Source organism: Chelonoidis abingdonii, chromosome 10, assembly GCF_003597395.2.
Source record: "Chelonoidis abingdonii isolate Lonesome George chromosome 10, CheloAbing_2.0, whole genome shotgun sequence".
NCBI classification, from domain to species: domain Eukaryota; kingdom Metazoa; phylum Chordata; order Testudines; family Testudinidae; genus Chelonoidis; species Chelonoidis abingdonii.
The window spans coordinates 71032812-71056308 of NC_133778.1; the positions used below are offsets into that span (position 1 = coordinate 71032812).

The following is a 23497-nucleotide window of genomic DNA, read 5'->3' on the forward strand; positions in this document are numbered from 1 at the left end:
ATTAACTGAGGGCTTGTCGTCACTTAAAACACTACAGCTGCGGCGCTTCAATGTAAACACTACTTATGCTGATGGGATGGAGTCTCCCATCGGTGTAGATAGCGCACCTCCCAGAGAGGCAGTCGCTAGTTCAGTGGAAGAATTCTTCCATTCACTTAGCACTGTCTACACAGAGTCTTGGGGCAAGTCTACACTACTGCGCTGCACTGCTGTCGCGCATCTGGTGAAGACATGCTGTGCCGGCAGGACAAGCACTTAGGTTGGCTTAACAAAGCCTCTCAAGGATATGTATTTTTTGCACCCCTGACCAATGTAGTTAAATGGACCTAATTTTCTAATGTAGACCAAGCCTCAGACCAATGGTCCATCCAGTCCAGTATCTTGACTGTTACAGCACCAGTAACAGCTGCTTCAAAGGAAAGATCCAAGAAACCTTTCAGTAGTAGCTATGGAATAACCTGCCCACAGGGAAGGTTTTTTCTTAGCTCTTTCAGCCCCTTTGGTTAGAGGCTAGTTGAAACCCTGAAGCATGGGAGTTTTTATCCCTTCCAAAACACATGGAATAAACCCTTGCTGTTTAAACTCTAGATGTTTTTTTCTCCATATAAACTCTTATTCTTTTTTTTTTTTAAATACTTCTAAGCTCTTTGCCTGAATGGTATCTTGAGGCAATGAGTTCCACAGGTTAATTCCACAGGTGAAAATATACTTCCATTTATCCATAACCAAGATCTTACCATTAGGGGTTTGATTGTAGTCCTCCTCTTACCTATACCTTTGTTCAGCATTACTCCATTTCTCCTAGCAAAACCACTGTGGACCCCACACCAAGTGGATCTTCTCCCTCCGTGCTGTCTGAATGGCTTATGTGTTTCTTTGCCAAAGGCAACAGATTATCCAGAATCAATCCTTCCCCATTATATCATGTGTTTGAATTTTTACATGATGTTAGGTTCATGATCCACCAAGATGTTCAGCTCACCTGTTGTGCACTATTTTGAGCCAAATGACTAAAAACAAAATACAAAGCACACAGAAAACCCAGCCCCACTGATTTATTCAAAGTGAGGTCCCAATTAAAGGGAGTCCTGCCATATAGTTAGTCATCAGAAGGAAAAATACATCTTTAAAATGAGATTAAGGGTTGGCACATTTCAAACCCCCAGTGTTCAAGGATGACAGATTATATATCTTGGGAAGCATCTACAGCAGGTTTGTTCTTAATATGCTGAAAACTGCCTTTTGATTTTTATCTGAACCTCAACCCAGCAGGGACTTCAGCCCCGTTTATTAGCCTTGCTGGTCTCCCAAGATGAAGAAGGGCAGTAATGGGGAGAAGGCGGGAAAGGCGCCATTTTCTGTGATTGGGTTTGAATGCTCTTGGTGACAATTCAGAGTGGCCTACAAGTGTGGAAATGCCAGAATGAGGCCTGCTCTTAATATTTTGCTGGTCGATATTACGTCGTTCATGGAGCTTTTAAAGCCAAATGTGGGAACGAATGAAACAAAGTAGCAAAGACTTAAATTAGGTGGCAACAATCAAAGTAATGGAAACAAAACTAACCATTAATTAGCAATTGGAACAATTTACCAAGGGTCGTGATGGGTTCTCTATCACTGACCATTTTAAAATCAAGATTGGATGTTTTTCTGAAAGAGCTGCTGTAGGAATATTTCTGGGGCAGTCCTATGGCCTGTGTTCTACAGGCAGTCAGATTTGGTGGTTACAATGGTCCTTTCTGGTCATGAAATCTATGAATCTATGGAAATGCAAGTGAGGGCTTTTGGGGACGTTCTATCACTGATACTGAAGTAGTGAATAGTGGATTGAGTACCAGGCCAGCAGTTAGATGCTCATGCTTTCTAGGAAAACAGGAATAGTTCAGCTGGATCAGACCAATTGCCTGTTTTGTTTAGCATCTTGTCTCTGAGAGTGGCCAATGCTAGATGTTTGAGAGGATGGAGCAAGAACTCAGAATTGGATAATTATGGAATAGCCTGTCCTTAGTGGAAGTTCTTTCTGACCCCATTATTTAGAGGTTGGCTTATTTTTTGAGCAGTAAACATAAGGGTTTATATCAGTTCCACCCTCTTTTTTGAAAATAATCCTATTATAATGGGGGCTGTTTTTGTTCGTCATGTAAATCTCCAGTCCTTTGTTTGGAATCTGATTAAACTCTTGGACTCAATAATATTTTGTGGTAATGAATTTCACAGGCTGATTGGTCACAGGTTCATCTGGGCTGGTGTCATGACATCAGACTGTGATGTAAATATTGTTGTGTCGTGAAGTCTGACAGGCCAAAGTTTGTGATCAGGAGGAAAACCTCTTTGGATTCAGCCACACCTCTTTAGAACGGTAATTGCTCCACATCTAGCTAGTAAAATCTAGCACTGAATAGCTTCTATATGTCTAAAATGTTTATGTCTAAGAAGCTGGCAAGTCAGAGGCCGTGAGTTGGACTTGGTTATTTTGCAGCATTTGATTTAATTTCACTAACAAGTTATACATTTAAGTTATAGGGAGAAGTATATCAAGTACAGCCACAGATAACTTTTCAGAGAGACCCCAGGTCTTGTGGATAAGGTGGTAAATTTAAAGAATGTGTATAGAAGGCTGGTCTTTTACAAAGGTATTTCATGTTAAGCACATGGGGAAGTTTTGAGAGTCAGTGAATCTGAACATTTCTGCATCATTCTTGCATTTGCTTGAGGCTTTCACACAACACAGACTGAGGCAACTGAGAGCATGGAGGCAGCAGTGAAAAATGTAAGATTTTTAGGGATTTTTAGGGATGTGTAGGAAGTTGTGCTATTTGGTGGCTAGAGGAGGGGACTGGAAGTCAAGACTCCTGGGTCCTGTTCTCAGAGCTGCCACTGACTCTAAGTGCATGACCTTGGGCAAGTCCCTTAACATCTCTTTGCCACAGTTCACCTTTCTGTAAACCGGGGAGAATAATGCCTACCTGCTTCAGAGGGATGTTATGAGGCTTTAAATAATGATGAGGAAAATTCTTTAAGCTCAGTGGATAAAAAGAGCTATGTTATCATTGCCCTTCTTCCAGAAGTGTGCAGCATTGTTATTGTCACTAGAGACTGAGTTCTGTTAAAGAAGCTGTGCAGATTCCAGGCAATTATTTTGTAGGAATAAAACAATTACATTTGCTCCATGGTATCGCTCTGCCTGGCAGCTTTCCCTTCCTCCTCCTCCTCCCAAGCGGTGTAGAAAATGCCACTATTTGCCCTAGCTTCCATTACAACTAATGAAAACTTTAGTGAATTCAGGTCATTCAATTTTTGTGAAAAATATCAGCTGTTAAATGCTTCTGTTTTAACCTGCTACCCCCATACTAACCATGTTCCTTGCTGCCACGATCAGGAGCAGGGAGGCCGAGTCGCAGGTCAGAATGTAGTGCTACGAGCTCAGACCACAGTGGTAAGATCTCCTCAATATAGATTCCTTAGCCATTCACCTTTTGTTTTTGCTACATGGCCTACGTTTTTGCTCGAGCAAGCACCATTAAACTGTGCATAACCTCTCAAAAATACGGGTAATTTATCAACCAGGTTAGGTTGCTTTGAGCATCCTAATCACCTTGGAGTAGAATTCATGTCATACTTTGCTGCTTATTGTTGCTGGCTGCCTGCAGAGTCAGGAAGACCCTGCGGCATCAGCTTACAGATCGTTCATTTTTTTCAGTGTTATCTTGCCAGCTATGTGGGCTTTTTTTTTTTTTTTTTTTTAAATGGAAGTGAAGGTCCAGAATATAGTTCTGTGGCAAAGTGGCAAATTCTGTAAATGTTGTTTATGTTGTTCCTAAAATAATTAAAAGGAATCTAGACAATACTCTTCGCACCCCAACACAAGTTACCCTCCAAAAGATTAAATTAAACATCTGTGGCTAATTCAGATCAGATGCTGATTACAATCCCCTCAAGTCTGGGGGAATTGGGAGTAGGAGTGGGGTTGGGTTAGCTTCTCTGAGACTGGAATTTGGATACAGATCTGCATACTGGGTTAGATGCTGAACCTTCCCCACATCTGAAATAGAAAATTTTGTGGGAAAAAAGGATTGGGCCCATGTCTAGTTATTTATATAGCAGCCACTGAGCAACATATTCTTGGTCCTGTACAGCTATCAACCCCAAATCTGCAGTCCTAATTCGGGCAAAACCCTCACTGAGTTTTGGTTGAGTCGGGATTGCAGAACTATGACTTACATATACAAGAATTACGTTACCCACCAGTGAAATGCAGCCACCTTTAGGGTAGAGGGGAGCAATCAGATCACACAGCACAACAGAACATGACAGAATGAGAGGAGACATGGTCAGACAAGCCCTTAGTCTTATTTTAAAAAGCACAGGAGCTTTAATTTCAACAGGAAACAGATAAAGAGCTTGTTATTTAAAGTCCTGTTTGATAGACAAAACAACAGTTCATCTGCTTCTGCAAGATGAAGTGGTGAATTGACACAGCTAGGATTTGAAGCTCTGGTTCCAGGGCACACGGGGTTTCAAATTTGATCCCTGCTATATCTGATCAAGAACTGATAAACCTGAAATTAAGATTGGCAGGTACCGACTCAATGGAAAAAATCCAGCCTTCACATGGAATCCTTGAGTGCTCCCTGACTGTCTCTGAAAGTGCACATCCCACTGTCTGGTAGCATATTAAAAAAAATAATAATCCCCAAATATTCTAAACATCAGTACTTTGTTCTTAGCTAACGCTGGTAGCCTTTCTTTAAATACAGTCCTTCCAGGAATTGATTTCCATGTAGCAAATGAAAGGAGATAGGACTTAATGCAACTGAGCAAGTCTCTTCCCTTCCAAATGATATGGAGTGTTTTTACATGGCTGAATCTTGCAAATGAAGTCTTCAGGGAAATGATCAGCCGCTTGTAGGACTTGGAGATAGGGGAGCTTGCAGCATGATTACGACTCTCAAAAGAAGGAGCTATGTCTGCAATTGTGGGCTCAGCTTAATGGCAAATTATTATCTACAGAGGCTGGAGGAGGGTTGGGGGAGGAAAGCAAAGCAGCCAGTGTAACCAGGATGAGGTTATTATTTTTAACAAGTTTCCTTTTGTGTTTACAGTAGAATTTAATTTGATTTCTTTACCATGTGCCATATGAATGGTAGTTGATGAACAATTGCTTATATCCTTTTCTCTGTGAAGTACAGGATGGACAGAGAGCCCTAAGCCATGATTTTGATGGCAGACTTGCAGGACATCTCCCATACTCTGCAGGGCTGTTAAGGGCAGCTCTGGGGAACTGGGGCAGTGACATGGATTTACGACTGTGCAGATCCATCAGTCATTTGCTACGTGCTGGAGTCCCCAGTTACAGATGTAAATAGGGGCTTTGCTGGCACTCAGTGGCCTCGGTTGGTGTGGGGAGTTTGTTTTACGCTGCATCCTGTGAAACTCTTGAGAGCACAGTCCCAGTGCATGAAAAACAGGCAGTGAAGCTGCCTAGACACAAGTGAGCCTCGCTGATCGACTCTCAGGCCTTGTCTACAGCAGAGAATTTCTTTCTTGTTTTTCTAGCAACAATGCAACTACACTGCTGCTGGCAACAGTATGACCCCCCCAGTGTAAGCAGGGCACCTGGTCTGCACTACAGCTTGTGCCATTGGTCATGCTGGCACAGCTGCACCACTGCTAGGAAAGTGGGTACAAAATGTCCTGTTCTGGACACTCCCTCATCCTGCAAGCTAGGTGAAGTGCCCAAAATGAGCCATTGGTGTAACCGGTGAAGAGTAAATTAGATTAGATTATTGCAGCCCTTTCAGTGGAGTGGGGAGGGGGGTGGTTAGAGGAGTAACCAACAAACTGGGTTTCTAACATCTCCATAGACATCATGCTTTGCACGTTGGTCATTTGTTGCCTGTCTGACTTACTCATTCAGGCAGTGGACTGTACAGAGCTGTGTATTTGTACAGCACTGTGCACAATGGGGCTGATTCAGGATGGGGCCCTTGGATGCTATTCAAAGGTAATTAATGCTCTACGGTATATTTCGGCTGTAACACAGGTAAGGAAAGTACGAGGATTTTTTAACAAAACTGCTACCTTGATAGTCCCCCTTTCACATAAACTGTTTGTATTTTCCCTTCTTGCAGGAGGAATGCCAGAACTATGTGCGAGTGCTGATTGTTTATGGCAAGAAGGTTTTTACCTGCGGTACCAATGCCTTCTCCCCAGTGTGTTCCAGTAGACAGGTCTGTTATTGTCTTTCTCTTTTGGGAGTGGGAGGGATGGTGGAGAGAGATGAGGGTGTGTTCCAGGGAAAGTCATTTTGAGGCGAAGATGGAAGTATTCTCTATTATAGAATAAATATTCAAAATTCAGCTGATCTGAAATTATGTCTCTTTGCTGTGATCCCACCCACCCCCCTTCCTGGGAAATGAGGCTGATGCTATATATGGATTGGGTTCAGCTACAAAACAATATTTGTGGCCTTGTGAGTCACACACTCCCTATAGGGTAGTGCTTTGTGAGGTGGGAGGCTGTCTGTGGTGGAAGGGGCTTGGACTCAGACTACCCTTTTGTTTTGGGAGGCGAGGTTTTTTTCACCTGTCCTCACCCCAGCCCCTTGTAGGGAGCAGGGCAGAATTGCTGGAGAGCTGTGAAGGGGGCCTTATGGTGAGAGGGATTACGGGGCTGTTGAAACTTTACGCCTTTCATGGCTCTTTCTTGCTCTTCGTTTGCTCATGCCTGCTGCTGACAGCTAGGAGTGGCAACACGCATCTGTTGTCTCTATAAGATTCTTCCCCAGCTGAATGCTCAGTCAGCTTGAACTGGAAGCTGTGTCTGTTTTAAGATGTTGGGAATGTGCATGGGGCATGCTCCGTCCTCTGACATCCTTCTCAAGGCGCAGATTATCCTGGGTGGCAATTGAGTTGGGTGGATTCAGAAGACATGGAACACAGACTAACTAATGGCGGGGGGAGCGCATTCTTCAGCTCCCAAACAAGAGAGATTCCCCCTCAGAATCAGGATTGGTCCCTGCAGCTGTGTCATTAGTACTACAAAGGCTGTTTCAGTGAGAGTGGGCCCTGTTTGTTGTTATTCCAACTCATATAGAGTTCCACCAAAGCAAATGACAAAGCTCTCCTTGATATTAAAAGGAGCAGGACCAGGACCCCAGTGATTTAAAAAATGGCAGCAGGTAAAATTGTAAGCAGAAGGAACCTACACATCCAAAGACTGTCAATAGGCAGCTGATGTATGTGGGTACAACTCCATTGAGATTGGCGAGCTGTGCCCGCTGGCATCCCAGGCTGGTGCACATCACCTTTTTGCAGAGGGCCAGCAGGTTTGAAGCTGATGCACCACACTGGCTTTGTGCTGGCCCTCTGCAAGTGGCAGATTTGACCCTTGATTTACAATCATGCACAAAGTCATTTTCTTACCATTGCCTGTTGTTGTTTTTTTTTTAACATGGGAGTTGTTACTAGATGCTCAAGGAAAGGTTGAATTCTGCGTGCATGCTTAGAGAAGCCAGCTTTGCTATAAAACCCTTTATTCCCACTTTCTCTCTCCTTTTAAATACAGGTAGGAAATGTTAGTAAAACCATTGACAAAATAAATGGAGTGGCTAGATGCCCGTATGACCCTCGGCACAACTCGACAGCTGTGATTACGTCACGGGGAGAACTCTATGCTGCGACTGTAATTGATTTCTCTGGACGGGATCCTGCCATTTACCGCAGCCTTGGAAAAGTTCCCCCACTTCGGACTGCACAATACAACTCCAAATGGCTTAATGGTAAAGTCCCGCTGGCCAAACCGAAGCAATACATGTATTGAAAGCAACAGGATAGGCTTGTAAATCAGCTCCCTCTCCCTCATTGGACACCAGAATCCAGAATTGACAGGGGATTTCAGAGAACTTTATACAATTCAGAGAATGTGGTTTATAGAATACTTTTTACAGAGACAGGTTGCTGGGTATGTAGTCTTGAGATGCCAAAGCGGGAGAAACTAAGTCAACATAAACCCCACCCTATTATACATTCATAGATGTTAAGGTCAGAAGGGATCATTATAATGATCTAGTCTGACCTCCTGTGTAACCCAGGTCATAAAAATTCATCCCATCATTCCTGCATCGAGCCCTGGATGAGCAAGGACAGATCTATTAGAAAGTGACCCAATCTTGACTGAAAGTCGTAAGAGATGGAGAATCTGCTATGTCCCTGGGTTAGTGGGGCCTGATCCACAAACAATTCAGGTCAGTAGAAGTCTTTCTATTGACTTCTGCGGGCTTTGGATCAAACCCTATGGACAGTGCTTGTGTTCACTCTTCAGATTCTGGTGAAGCTTATGAAGGCTGCTATAGAGCTATGGGATATTGTGTGAAGCAGTGCCCAGAGGAAGAAGGTGCTGGACTATGGCATTGTCTTTCCATTTGGAGGCAAGTCCCAGCATTTCTCCTTTAGGTCTGTTTTCCTGCACAAACAAACAGAAAGGCAAATAGAGAAAAATCCAGGAGAAGGAAAGAAAATCTGAAAAGAGTTTAAAGAAGAGCACAGCCAAGTTGAGCTGCCAGTCGCAATGCTGTAGCTAAAGGAGCTAATGCAAACTGTGGATGTATCAGTGAGGATATTGAGTAAGAGTATGAAGGCAGTAGTACCTCTGTATGCAGCACTGGTGAGACTATTATCAGAATACTGTGTCCTGTTCTGGTGTCCACATTTCAAAAAGGATGTTGAAAAATTGCAAAGGGTTCGGTGAAGAGCCTTAGGAATGACTGAGGTCTGGAAAACTTGCCTTGCAGTGAGAGAGTTAATGAGCATAATCTATTTAACTTACTCAAAAGAAGGTTAAAAGGTGACTTGATTGTGCAGCATAAGTACCTGCATGCGGAGAGAATACCTGATTAAAAAAGGGTTTTTTGACCTAACACACAAAGCTACAATAAGATCAAAGGCTGGAAGCCTAAGCTAGACAATTTCAAACTGAAAATAAAGTGCCTATTTTTAACAGTGGGGGTAATTAACCATTGAAACAAGTTACCAAGGAAGGTGGAGGATTTGAAATCTCAAGAAATCGGTCTGTGAGGATTAGGTGTCTTTCTAAAAGATATGCTCTGCTTCAACCAGGAATTACTGGACTTGATGCAGGAACCACAGGGTGAAATTCTGTGGCCTGTGTTATGTAGAAGATCAGATTAGGTGATCATAATGGTCCCTTGGGCCTTAAAATCTATATTGCTTTATCTGTGATGATCTGATTGGAGCTATTCTGTGGAACCCTCTCCTACTTATCTACTACCTCCCAGCTTAAACTTGCCTTGTACCTTCATCAGAGCTCCCCATGCGTGCTCTGTTCTCCTCCTCGCTCCTGGGCTGTAGCATTAAAGGAATTTCTGTACATTTTTCTTCCTACTTTGAGCATGAGTTCGACATAAGCATCATAAAAGCAGCCTGTAAAATCAACAGTTTTAGCCCCCTCCAGTCAAATATTGTTCATTGGCCAAACTTTTTGCTTTTCTACAAAGTCTGTTGGCATGAAAGAATATACACTTTAGAACTTTGTGTCGTGTCTGATTAAAATACACGCTTCAGACCTCTTCCAGAGTCTTTTAAATTCTTATAGGGGAAGAACTAAAATGCTTGTTCTGATACTATCAGTTTTGGTGTGGTTTGTTTTACAAACATGAGAAAATCTTTTAGTGCCTATGAACTGGGAAAAGGCTCATGATAGAAACCAGTTGTCACTGCATTAGAAGAATAGATTGAATGTTTCTATACAGCATTTAAAGAATTAGGAGGTGATGCAAACAGCATATTTAACACACCAGAAGATGTGACTCAGCAATGAAAAGGGGGTGGGTGGCTTGTATTGTAGAGTGAACACACACACACACACACACACACACACAAAAATGTCTAACTGCAGTGGTAGGTATGCCACTGATTGCAATGGTGAAAGAATTGGGCCCAGTATTTGCATCACCAGGGTTGGAGCTGAGGAACTGAATGGGAGCTACACATTCATATGTCATTATTCTCAGACCCACTGCTCGGATGCCCTCTGCCAACTCGGTGTGTCCCCTACAACCTAACAGTGCAACACACAGGGCTGTTGAGTGAGCACCATTCAGCTTATGAGCTCTGTAAATCTCATTGCACGTCTGTTTTCCAGAGCCCAACTTTATTGCTGCCTATGACATTGGTTTGTTCACGTACTTCTTTTTCCGTGAGAATGCGGTGGAACATGATTGTGGGAAAACTGTCTATTCTCGCGTGGCCAGAGTTTGCAAAAATGACATTGGGGGGAGATTTTTGCTGGAGGACACGTGGACAACTTTTATGAAGGCCAGGCTGAACTGCTCCCGCTCTGGAGAAATCCCCTTCTATTACAATGAACTGCAAAGCACCTTCTATCTTCCTGAGCAAGACCTGATCTATGGAGTCTTCACTACCAATGTGTGAGTTGTGACACTTTCAGTTACATTTTGGCCCCACTTTCCCACCTCAGCCCCTAGCACAATGAAACTCTCTTACTATCATTTCCAGTTAATCATTCTGAACAATCGTTTAGAGGCAAAGTATCCTTTAGAACTTTTGGGGAGAAGCATGAACTATAAAATAGAGGGGTGTAAAGACATTACTGGAGATTGTCGTATCACCTTTCTGATGTTTGTTGGGATCGTTTTCAAGGAAGTTGCATTGGGTTGTTTTGGGGTGTGCATGTGTGAGGATCCTGAGGACAGAGTCAGAGGAGAAGAGCGAAGTTTAAAAAATATATTGTGAATTTTTTTAGGTTTTTATTTACTTTTTTAAAGTTAGATGAGTGTAATCCAGGTTTCTCCAAACCCCCTTGCTCAGATGAGAACCATTTCTCACTGCTACCAGCATGTCCATTATGAGGTCACAATAATACTCGCTAGAGTTTGTTAGACTGAATTTTAAAGGAGAAGATGAAAATGGAATTAATTGTTGTACAAGATGCGACGCTCAGACAGCCTAATTTGTGTAGCTGACTCCTGCAGGGCCACTCATGGACTAGGTTACTACTCAATGTGAATAAAGATCTGGCCCCAAATAATAGCCCGTGCAGGGCAGAAACTTTGCATCACATTCAAATAGGGGTTTATGTACAGTGATGCTTCTGCAGGGGTTGGCAGTGGCAGAAATTGAGCTTGGGAACCCTGCATCTAAACATCTGCGTTTTGAGCTAAAGAACCTGATTCCTTAGCTGAAAGGCTGCAGCAAACTCAACCTCCCTACAGGAACTAGGGGCAGACTGGAAAGAGTCACGCTATTTTAGCATGGGCTCCACTGACACTGAAATTGGGACAGAGAACCAACTTCTCTCAAAGCAACTCATGATGTTGTGCTTTTCGTTATCCGCGTACAGTGCTTAGGTATTGCAGCCCTAGAGGTGAAATCCTGGCTCCACTGAAGTCAGTGGGACTTTTACCGTTGAAGTCGACGGGTCCCGGCTTTCGCCCATACTCTATAAACACCAAGAGGGAGGTGGTAGGCTGTACTTATCCATCTATCTTACGCTATTTCTGCATGTTCGCTGCCAAAATCAGCCAGGAACTAGCCAGTGCAGAGCTTAAAAAAGAAAATATAATTGGGCAATGGGCCTGAACCACAAACCCAGATCCAAACACCCCGTGGATTTTGGAGAAAATCTAACCCAAATATGAACTCTGCATGAAACTCTCTCTAGAATTAATGCTTAAAGGAAATTAGCCATTCTGACCCTATAAAGAAACTTGGCTAGAGCTTCGGGTGAAGATAATGAGACAGTGCTTATGTTACCAAAAGTGGCTGACCAGTTTGCAATGAAGATGTTGAAAGTTTTTATCCATACATCCATTTGGCACGAAAAAGTTTGAAATGATCATTTAAAAAAAATTAAAACATTATTATAATTAACAACTGGTATACTTAGAATCTACTGGGAGAAGGTATTGGGTGGCATGGGTGGGATAGGATACTCTCCTGCTGGGTCTGTAGCGTCACTTCTCCCATTATTTGTAAGCAACATGGAATGTAATGGGTGTCACCCAATCCCTATATAGGATACAGTTAGAGACTCTTGTTACTCCATGGCCTTCAGGGGCCCACCCCCACATTTTGGTTCATTCTTCTCACCTCCACCTGCTGAGAACAATGTATTCTATAACACTGGTGTAATTGACTAGATGCGTTATTATAGACAATAGCTGAAGTTAGATCAAGTAGTGTTTTTTGTGACTACGACAGAATGTTCTTTCAAGAATTCAAAGAGGAAAATGTTCCAGTTTGTCATCTGACAAGAGAAATAATGATAATTATTCTTTTAACTTCCATCAGGATTTATATCTTGCTACGTGTGTTCTGCAAGCCAAATAAGGCTGATCTATGCACCAGTCTGTGTCTCTATCCACTGTTCTGCTGGTAGACTGAAGATACATGATTTTTGTTTAAAAGTATCATTACTTTTTGAAAACTCATGTTTAATGGGATCAGGGCCGTTTCCCAACAAAGAACGATTGGCTTATATCATGCTTCATTGTGAAAAATCCATGACAAACAGATTTATTGCTCATTGTTGTGTAATATTGAGCTATGTCAGCAGAAAATATGGTTTATTTAGGGAACTAGCTTCTGAAATATTTAAACAGTTGTTATTAAAGTTTTTCTATAAGGTCATTGAGATCACATTTAAAACCCTTTGAACAAAAGCATTTTCCATACCGCCTGGTTGATCCATCACCACCAGTACTGGATATGAATGAAGGAGATAGTTATACTTGGCCCATGCATCACCCAGAAATAGAGAACTGTACAGAGAAATAAATGTCAGTGGTTTAAGATTGGGATCAAACTTTTGATAGAGTGGAACAGCACTGCCCTGGAGGCAGGATAATTATCTAATATTCACCTCTTCTTACTCATCTTCAGCAGAGGGAAGGAACTTGACTCTGTAATGTTTAGCAGGGCTCTATAAGAATTCATTCTATTTCGAAAAGCTATGCAGCTTTATTTAGACTAGCCTTTTTTTGTGTGCCTCGAGGCATTTACTTGTCACCCATCATTAGCTTTGTCTAAAGAGCTGCCTTCTGTGAACATGCACTGCGTCAGCGGCATTCAGACAAAAGTGGAGAAAGGTTTAACTTGCAATGCTTTGACATGTTCAGAGTGAACTGCTCCACTGCACAGTGGAATTGAAGGTGCAGGGAGGGGAGTTAGTGAGGGGAGGAAAAGGGAATAGGAGAAAAAAGTTCCTCTTTATATTGGGTTGCTCCAAAGGAATCCGCTGTGAAAGAATCTGTCCCTCTCGTTCCTTGCCTGGAATCGTGCAGCTAGGCTTTTTGTGTGTGTAATTATTGGTTTAGTAAAAAATTGTTCCTTTCAGAGAATTCAGATTGCCTTAATTAGCGCAATATGTCAAGCAAACCCTGGGTTATCTAGAAGCCACTATGACAAGTCAATCATGCTATCCCTTAGTGATCTATTTTTATTTTTAATTTGATGTCTTTCTCTCTCATTTTCTCTCTCTTTTTTTCTTCCTTTAAAAAGAATGGGTTGAATCCCAGGTTGGGCTTATACAAGCCCTGTCACTTAAGTAAATATCTATGCTTAGGGCTTGACCCTACTTAGATATGGAGCCAGTCCAGGGTGGTTCTGGGTGACCTCACTGCCTATTAAAGTCAGAAGTGGAGTGTGCTTTGCACCTTGCCAGAACATGCCCTTGCTGACAGAAATGGAACAGCAATGGCCCACTGAGATGCAGGATATGATGAATGAGTAGGGTAAAGTTGCTGAAACAAGTTACCTTGCAGATGGTCCTTCATCCAGAAGCATTTGTTTTACAGACTGATTCCTCTGTGTGGCACATGCATTCTTGATACTATTCAGATACAGATACCATTCCCAGCTGGGGACACAAAGAAGTGAACTGTGGTCATTGAAAACAGCTTCTGTGGCATGACCTTGCATGTTGAACTGTTGCAGTCGCTGGCTTGGTGCTAATTCTCTTTCTAGATGTATTTAGTATATTTTTGCAGCTATAGATTTCAGGCATCTACAGAAACTGAATTTCAACTTCATCTGACAAATACCACGAAATTAAAAATTAGTCTGTTCATTATCAGTCAGGATTGATGGAATGTAAAAAACTAAACAGAAAACCGAACACAAATAATCCATGGAAATTGAACAATATGTGCCCTTTGTGTCAGGATTGCTTCCGTGGTTCTTAAATCATGTACATTTTACAAATGAGATTAAAATTCATCCTCAAGATTGTCATCTAATCTGGCTGGATTTTTTCCTCCTTCTGAGATCTGTAACACTGCACTTTTACCTAGTAATTTACATGTATTTTATTCAAGTGGCATTTGATGTCTGTTACGATGAAATTGTCAATGTTCTAATGATTAAATTGATTTTTTCCCCCTGTCCAGAAACAGTATAGCTGCTTCAGCAGTATGTGCCTTCAACCTCAGTGCCATTACTCAGGCGTTTAATGGCACTTTCCGATACCAGGAGAATCCAAGATCAGCATGGCTGCCAACAATAAACCCCATCCCTAATTTTCAGGTATTGCTGCAGCACTTCAATTCACTCCAGACCCTTTTAATTTCTCTTTGATAGAACTGTTGTACTGAGTAGATTTTTATGGAATTCAGGACTCCAGGCAGAATCCTGGTGCTATACAAATCACTGAAAATTAAGTTTGGGGTGGGTTCTTCTTAGTGCTCTAGATTTACCAAAACACTTCAAGATAAAGACTGAAGTGGATAGAGGGGAAAAGCGTGGTCAGTTTTTTTGCAGAATGCGGGAATCATTGTCTATATTCAAATGAAGTAGAACGAGGAGAAAAAAATATATAGGTCAAGCTTCTCATCTGGTAAAAGTAAATCTTTTTCTTAGTCTGTGGAACTCCCTGCCACATGATCTGGGTATATCTCACCGAATCAATTACCTGACATTGTAGGGGTCTTGGGGATTGGTGCTCCTTCATCCCTCCTATTCTCTGCCCGGGTTGTCTCTTGTGAACTGTAATACTTTGGTCTAATCCTTGTTTCTGGCCATGATATGGAGGTGTCTGGTTGGTGTTTGGTGGTCTGTGATGTATAGGAGGTCAAACTGGATGATCTGGAGGCCCCATCTGGCCTCAAACGTTATGACTATGACTCTATGATATTACTGAGATTATGAGTTTAGCAGGATTCAAGAGAAGACTGAACATTTCTGTGGAGACTAAGAGTAGCCAGAGTTGTTGTAGTAAAGACTTATAAAATGAACAAGAGTTGTGTAAGAGATATAAACCCTCATGCTGAAAGGCAGAAAATAGCCTCTAATTAAAAGGGTGAGAATGAACATTTCTTGGGAGACAGATTATCCCATAACTTCCCACTGCGGGGTTTCTTGCACTGTCCCTTGAAGCAGCTAGCATTGGCCTCTGTTGGAGACCATATTGGGCTAGAGGGACTGCAGAACGGGAATTCCTGTGCTAGGTTTGTATTTCTGCTACGCTCATCACTGTGGTATGTGAGTGTCTAGAATGAGACTCTTAAAATGAGCCATGCAGACTTCCCAGCCACGATTTGCAGATTCAGTGGCTGGAAGTTGAAGCTAGACAAATTCAGACTAGAACTAAGGAACGTGACCATTGGAACAACTTACCCAGGGATGTGGAGGATTGTCTGTCCACAGGCTCTAGACTTTTCGCCACCTCAAGCACGGCGGCATGCCACGAGGGGCGCTCTGCTGGTCGCTGGGAGGATGGCAGGCGGCTGCGGTGGACCTCCCGCAGGACGTCCACCGGAGCCGCGGGACCAGCGGATCCTCCGCAGGCACTCCTGCGGGAGGTCCACCGGAGCCGCCTGCCGCCCTCCCAGCAACCAGCAGAGCACCCTCCGCGGCATGCCGCCCCAAGTACGCGCTTGGCGTGCTGGGGCCTGGAGCCGCCCCTGTGTCTGTCATTTGAAATCTTAAATCATCTCCTAAGTCTTTCAATCAGGATTGGAGGAGGGGAGGTGTCTTTCTGAAAGATAGCACTAGCTCTCCAGGAATATATGGGCTTTTGCAGGAATTACTGGGTAACATTCTATGGTATGAGTCATTCAGGAGATCAGACTAGATGATCATAGTTGTTCCTTTGGGCCTTAAAAATCTAAGCATCTGTGAACTGTGAACTTGCCAGGATCCTGAGTGACAGCTAATTGGCAAAAAAGGAACAAATTGCAACCATCCAGCGTTACAGTCAGCTCTGCACAAAACCTCAGTGAGTGAAGATGACTGCTTCAGAGTGTCTGTGAGCAGCCTCTGCTAGCTGGGCTGCCATGAAGCCTGCATTTAAATATAGAACTTAGTCCTCCCCCACTGGTGGAAATCCCAGGGGGAGTGTCAGTGTGTCAGGAATCTTCCCTCACAGCCTCAGGGTGAATCTCTGTGTGGCACAGTGGAAGATGAAAGGAAGATTGCAAAAAGAGATTTGGATATATTTCAAGTACGTATGGAACAAGAGGTCAGTGAAGGGCCTTTATGAGATGACAAGAGTAATTTAGTGACAGAAGAGGCAGATATTGCAAAAAAATTAAATTAATTCCTTGACTTGCTGTTCACAAAGGAAGATGAGGGAAGGATGCCAGAGAGGAAGGAGAAATACTGGAGGATATAGAGGATCAGGACGGCATAGGTAATCAGGAAATTAGAACAAAACAAAATAAAACAATAACAGGAGGATGCTGTGTCAGCATGCGGGCTGCCAAGAGAGCAGAAGGGTTACCTTCTGCTTCATGAGTGTAGGAAATAAAACTAACAATGACATTCCAACCATCAGGATTCCTCCTTCATTGATGACCTGTGAAGGAAAAGGGTATAGTGGGTCAAAATGAGACTATCTGAGACATGAATGTGCAGGGTTAGAGAGAGAATGAGAAAAAGGTGGCAAAGGAGAGATTTCCAAACTTCTGTAGGAACCAGGGATTAGGCAATGATGAACTGGAAAGAACTTCTCTATTAGAAAATGCATTTTGTAAGGATTGAGTCAGAAACCACTAACCTTGGCATGAGTATTTAGAAAGAGGCTGAAGATACTAACCAAAGGGCTAGATCTTCAGCTGGAGTAAATTGGCACCAGCCCTATGGACTGCCCTAGATTTCCTCCAGTTCCTCCAGCTCTGGTTGCAAATTTTAGTTAGGCTAGGTCTACGCTGGGGGTGGTCAACCTAAGATACGCAACTTCAGTTTTGCGAATAGCGTAGCTGAAGTTGGCGTATCCAGCGAGTAGTGTAGACATACCCACAGCTGCAGATTTTCGGCAGGGATTCACAAAAGGAAAGTTGTGCCTAGCCATTGTGAAGAACTTGTTCGTTGTTGCAGTAAACAGTCAAAAAATGGGACCCTAATTGGGAAAACATAATTTTTCTGTTCCTTGATCTGTCAAGATCAGTATATCAGTGGGGCAGCATAGTCCAGTGGACCGAGTTTAGGACTGAGAACTCATCCCAATTCTGTCGTTAACTTCTGTGCCCTGGGTCACAGGACATTCAACAGACTCCTCACATTTCATATGGGTTAATGAAAACCTCCTTGCCCACCTCACAGCGCCAATCCTGTTCCCAGTGATGTCAATAACTAACATCTCGTTGACTTCCGTGGGAGTATGATTTTGCACGGTGTTTTGACAATATTAAGTGCCAAGTATTAAAGTATGATATAAAGTGAATTCCAGAGCAACCCAGGCCTCAGAATGAGGTAACCAGGGTAGCAGATCTGATGCTGCTGTTGAACTGAAGCAAGGAGGCCAATGCCTTAACCAAAAGGTCTATTTTGGATGGACGTGGGAGGTGAGGTGAAGCCTCAAGATGGTTGGAAACAGGCTAACCAGTCACCTATGTGAAGCTGTAGTAGTTGGAGGGAAGTTGCAGGCCAATTCCCTTGCAAGGATTATTCAAAGTCAGGGGAGCCAATGAGGGTATGCATGTGGAAGAGGCCAGGTGGTGAACTTGGTGTTGTCATACAAAAAGAGTAATATGGAGGAGAGTTCATCTCAGATTTACAGGACTTTAAGGTGAGATTTCAGGCAGACCTGGGAAAACCTCAAAAAGGGTTTGGGTAGAAGTTCAGGGTTTTCTTATCTCCTCTGAATTTCTTTATCCATCCTTAACTTTTTTTCTCCCCGGTTAGTTCTGAACTTCTGTAATTTATCTGTAGATGTGCCCACTCTGTGGTGTCACAAAGGAGTAAAATACCGTCTCACTGGGCAATGGACCAATATGGAGACATGACTTTATGGGGTGGAAGAGTGACCAGAGCTCCCTATAACACTGGCAACTAGCACAAGGGGCCAAATCCTGAAGGCTTTCCTCAGGCACAATTCTCAGTGAAGTCAACGAGTGTTTTCCCTGAGGAAGGACTTGAGGGTTGTTTTGGGTGAAGTGCAAATACAGCTGCCGAAGTTCTGTCGTCCCTGTTTAGTGTGGGACGCTGAATGACAACAGCCCTAATGAGAACCTGACCGAAAGGATCCTGCAGGATGCCCAGCGCTTGTTCCTGATGAATGACGTGGTTCAGCCAGTCTCCGTGGATCCCTACGTGACTCAAGACAGCATTCGATTTTCCAAACTGGTGGTTGACATTGTTCAAGGAAAGGATACTCTTTACCACGTGATGTATATTGGGACAGGTAAGCGCATTCAAGTTTAAGGAGGATCAGTCCCCTCGTTCAGAGACATAGCAGCATGGGAGCCTAATCCTGAGGCTGTTACTGTTTGTACTGAGTTCTTTAGGCAAAACTCCATGGAAGCTAGTTTTTCTGAATAGGGAAGAGATAAAAACAGAATAGAGAACTTGCGGCATGACCTTGAGAGAATAGGCCTTAAATCTGCAATGCGTAAAGAAGCAAAAGCTGTCTTTCCTTTTAACGTGTATCAACTAATCAGACTAAGGCACAATGGTGGAGAAGGGTAAAGGGCTTGCCCTAGGTAACCAAATTGCTGTGCGTGATCTTGTGCAAGCTAACTTAACTCTGCGTGCTACAGTTTACCTATCTGCAATGCTTGTGCACTTTTACACTACTATGAGGTCAAGAGATGGGTAAGCATTATTATCATCATCACATTACAAATGGGGAAACTGAGGCAGACAATTTCCAAAGGTCACACGAATAGTCAGCAGCAGCACAAGCAAATCTCTTGACTACCACTGCCATGCTTTGACAATTAGGGCACGCTGGAAAGCACAAGGACCGTGGATGAAATGCGGTGAAGAAAGGCAAAGTATTATAAATGGTTGCCTTAACCTATATTCACACTTGAGATAAAAGTTAAATTAAATATTTTGGTTAATCAGAGCATATGGCCAGCCTCATGGGTGTAATGTTTTCATGCTTTATTGCGAGAGTGTTGACTTTTATAATAAGATATATTGCCTCTGTAAGTGTTAGATTAAACTAACATTGCAATATGGAGTCATCCTCTCACTCTGAAGTTACCATCTTCCAGGATTGTGTCATAATTTATGTAACTTTTACCACCACTTACTTTGAAAGTGATTAGCTTTGATATATTCTAGTAACAATCTCCCTGATTTAGGCCTGCATGGAAGTGATCGTGATGAGCAAACCACACTTAAAATGAAATATGGCATGGTTTTGCCACTTTTACATCTTTATTCCTTAAGTGAGGTGTCCCAGTTACTATGCCAGAAGAAACAGAAGTGGAAGACTGAGATTTTAATTCCATTTGCTTTTTGCCTTGTGTTATCTATGAAGAAGTCATAGTGTTTTATCTTATACACATCTGCTTCTCTGGACACTGGTAGTGGTCACTGGAGACTGGATTCTGTTGAAACTAAAACCTTTCAAAGGATGAGAATTTCAGTTAGAGGGAGCCTAGATCATATTGGATCATGGAGATTAGGAGTGAACTTGAATCCAAATCAGAATTGACCCCAAACTTCATGATGGTATAGATCCAAATCTGTATTTTGGGGCCCTATAAATTGATTTAAAAAATTCCTACATGTAGCAGAACTTTGTTGCTAGGAGTAATTTAACTATGGTACGGACACAAAAAAAATTGCTGTTTGACCAGGAAAGCTTATTCCTTGAATAGATCAATCTTCAAAGATAACAGGCATTGACTAATCTAATTTTTGTTCTAAATGCATGTATTGTTCATGGAAAAAAATGCTAGTTTGACAGCCTCAGAGATGAGCTTCTCCCATAGGTCCATCAATCCACCAATTGATAGATCAACAGTGTAGCGTAAGCTTCCATGCAAACAATGCTCATTGTCATTGTATCCCATATTCCTACTGTAAGGGCCACTTTTAGCAGGGAAAGGATAATTTAGATGTCAACCCCATTCAACCTTTACTATGGCATCAGAGATTTCCAACACTGATGCACTATTTGTTGCAGTTAAGATGGCATTATTGTGGGCCCATCTGTTCCACAGCTATAAACCAGTCTGAATACACAAAAGGGAATTGCATCCACATAGCTGAGGCAGTTTCTACCCTGGATAACAAAAATGTTTAAAAAGTAGTAGAAGAGGAAACAAGCCTTAAAGTGTTTATGTAAATAGGATGTCATTAATCTTTAGTCTTCGTGCTAGGTACAAAATTGAATCAATAGCTCTAAGATTTACTTGCATCTTGCTTCTTGTTCCATTAGAGTATGGCACCATTTTGAAGGCACTTTCTACCACTAATAGGAGCCTGAGGAGTTGTTATTTAGAGGAAATGCATATTCTTCCCAACGGTCAACAAGAACCAATCAAGAGCCTCCAAATCCTGCATAGTGACAGGTCACTATTTGTGGGTTTAAATAATGGAGTGCTAAAAATTCCTCTGGAGAGGTGTTCAGTGTACAGAACAGAAGGGTAAGCAAATTTTACTGCTCTGATATATTCCACTCCAGCTTCAAAGGAAAGCACCAGGGAAACATATTCTAGTCTGATTCATTTCAGAATACCTTTTTTCATTGCTGGGAGAGAGAGACAAGATATTTCTGTGTGTGTGTGTAACTTGATTGATAGTGCTTATGCCAGGAGCAATGGGAACGGCGGATATTGTTTTTGGTAAATATTAATTCATCCTCATTAGAAATTAATCACATGTTTACCGAGGAGTAACTTCCAATATTTACTTTTTTACTTGACATTTCAGCGTTGGTTTTATCATCTCCTCGTGTTTCGCTTGTAGTTCTCACTGGCTGAAAGGCTGCAGTATTCTGAATTCTTGGTCCTCTCGCCCATTGTGGCTTATAAATGATTGCTTCCCAACCATTTAACAATGTAGAGGTGCATTAAGTGGCTATTTTTCGTTGCTTTTAGAAGCCAATAGCTCGTTGGAACAGCATGTGACAGAGTTGGCACCTGGAAAAGTGCTGTTTGGCTTGAACATTTTAAAAGAAAATAAAAAAAACATTTTCAATATTGACCTCTGATTGCAGAGGTGTAATCAAACCCTTCTGTATTCAACACTGGGGGGGATAGCTACATGGCCTGCCCCTAGTTTCAGCAGGCAAAGCAGTGTGATACTAGCTGACTGTGACAAGTGCTCATGTAATCTGTGTTTTCCATCTTCAGTCCTAGAGTTTGAAGTGGGTCCAGCTGTGGGTAATTGCTTATTTGCACCCCTAAGGACACTCCTCCCCCTTCACTGCAGCCTTTGCGTTGCTGATCCTTGTCTGAAATGGATCCTCAGTGCATGCCAAAAGGAGGCAGTTCATTAGCATGCTCTAAACTAGCTACTTCTTTCTTGGCCTAGCACTAAGCCTGATTCCACACGTAGAATTTTGTGATTGCTTCATTTCTAACCAGGTTAAAATTATTAACTAGCTTGTTCTAAAGTTGAGTCTGTCTAAATGTAAAAACACCGGCTCTTTCTATTTTTGCTGAGCCTCGTAAGTGTACTTATCTCTTTTAGGAAAAAACCCGTCCACGTCAGTCATTACTTCAAGGGTTTAATATGAGAAAGGAACCATAGTTGGAAAACATCATCCAATCCTCCCCTCTGAATGGCAGATATTTAAAGGGCCAGAACACAAGAGCCTTTCTCTTAAGATTGTACAGGAGAATACAGCTTGAAAGGAATATACATATCATATGGATCAAGGAAAACCTAATTCTTCCCTCTCTTTCTGTTTGTTCATGAAAGATATATACAGATTAAACTTGCTGGCAATTTATTAAATGTTAAAGTTCCCAGTCTGAGGATATAAAGTACTTTCCACCGTGGGGTCCAACATGACCCTTTTGTAAAGTTAAATGGCCAATGATTTCAAGGCTCCGTAAGGTATCTGGACACTCCATTTGGATGCTAACCATTAAAGAACTTATATGCCACTCCACTGAACAGAGAGAACAAGCCAATCGTGTGAGCATTCATGGATAAGACTTGCTCAGTAACAGGCTGAACTGGGTGACTGAGACCGTCATCATATAACTCCCCTAAAAATCATTATATTTTTCCTGGAAGTCATGACCATGACAAACATGCACGGCCTTCGTTACGATGCTGATTTAGTGCTAAAGGTTTTCCTAGTGAGACAGCCTTGTGACATGCACATCTGGGGCCAGTTTCATTCCAGGTGCAACACCACTGTATTTGGAACATAGTTTCAATAGTCTGGATCATCTATTCCTGTGAAAAACCCATAAGATTGGGTTTGGGAGAAGTGTCTGCTAGGGTCTCCTGTGGGGGATCATGGGTCTCAACCCAGGTCCCTGGGCAGTCCTCTGACTGCAGCCACCATGTGACTGGCACCAGCAAAGAGTATGGGCTGGTGGACCCTCGCTCGCTATCGGCACCGCTCACAAAGCTCCCAGTTGGAGGAGATGTCTCCAATTGGCTCAGACTCATTGTTTGAACCAGAAGTCATCTAAACAACTAGGTGAATTCCTGGCCAGCAGCTATATCAGATCTGCCATCTTGCCTCACTCTTAAGTCCTGCCTTATTCCTGATTCCTGCTGTCCTGTCCTATTCCCGGTTCCTACACCCTGCCTTGTTCCAGATCCCTGCTTCTGTGCCCCACCTCTGGCTCCTGGCTTGAGCTCTGAGCCCCGGCCCAATTCCTGACTCTGGCACTGACCCTCGGCTTGACTCCCAACTCTGGTTCCATCGCTAACCTTCGGTTCCTGGAGCCTGACTCCTGACTTCTGCTCTGACAACGAGGCCTGACCACCTGTGTTCAGTCTATGAAAATCTCCTCATGGAGATTCCGTTAGGAGGATCAGGGTTTGCTCCTGCATATGGAACACACTGTGGAACCCACCTAGAAACCCCGAGGATCCTGTGGGATCTATGGGAAGCTAAGGCTCTCAGCACAGAGGCCCCGTTCTTCCATAGCAGCTCAGTGCTCCAGTGGAGCTGCACTGAAGCCGCACTACCAGGTACTTCTTCTTCGAGTGATTGCTCACATCCATTGCAGTAGGTGTATGTGCTGCGCGTGCACGTTCGTCGGAAGACTTCTACCCTAGCAACTCCAGCGGGCTGGCAGGTCGCCCCCTAGAGTGGC

General features: G+C 42.9%; 1 protein-coding gene across 2 annotated transcripts in view; it reads left to right on the forward strand.

The window, feature by feature from the left end:
- Positions 1–23497, forward strand: part of SEMA5B (semaphorin 5B) — a 403624-nt gene that overhangs the window by 303047 nt on the left and 77080 nt on the right. For both annotated transcript variants that reach the window (XM_075070297.1, XM_075070298.1), the window contains exons 7-12: positions 6132–6230; positions 7567–7780; positions 10162–10447; positions 14426–14561; positions 18450–18657; positions 20650–20857. In XM_075070297.1, coding sequence (XP_074926398.1) covers positions 6132–6230; positions 7567–7780; positions 10162–10447; positions 14426–14561; positions 18450–18657; positions 20650–20857 — 1151 coding nt within the window. The remainder of the gene's footprint in view (positions 1–6131; positions 6231–7566; positions 7781–10161; positions 10448–14425; positions 14562–18449; positions 18658–20649; positions 20858–23497) is intronic.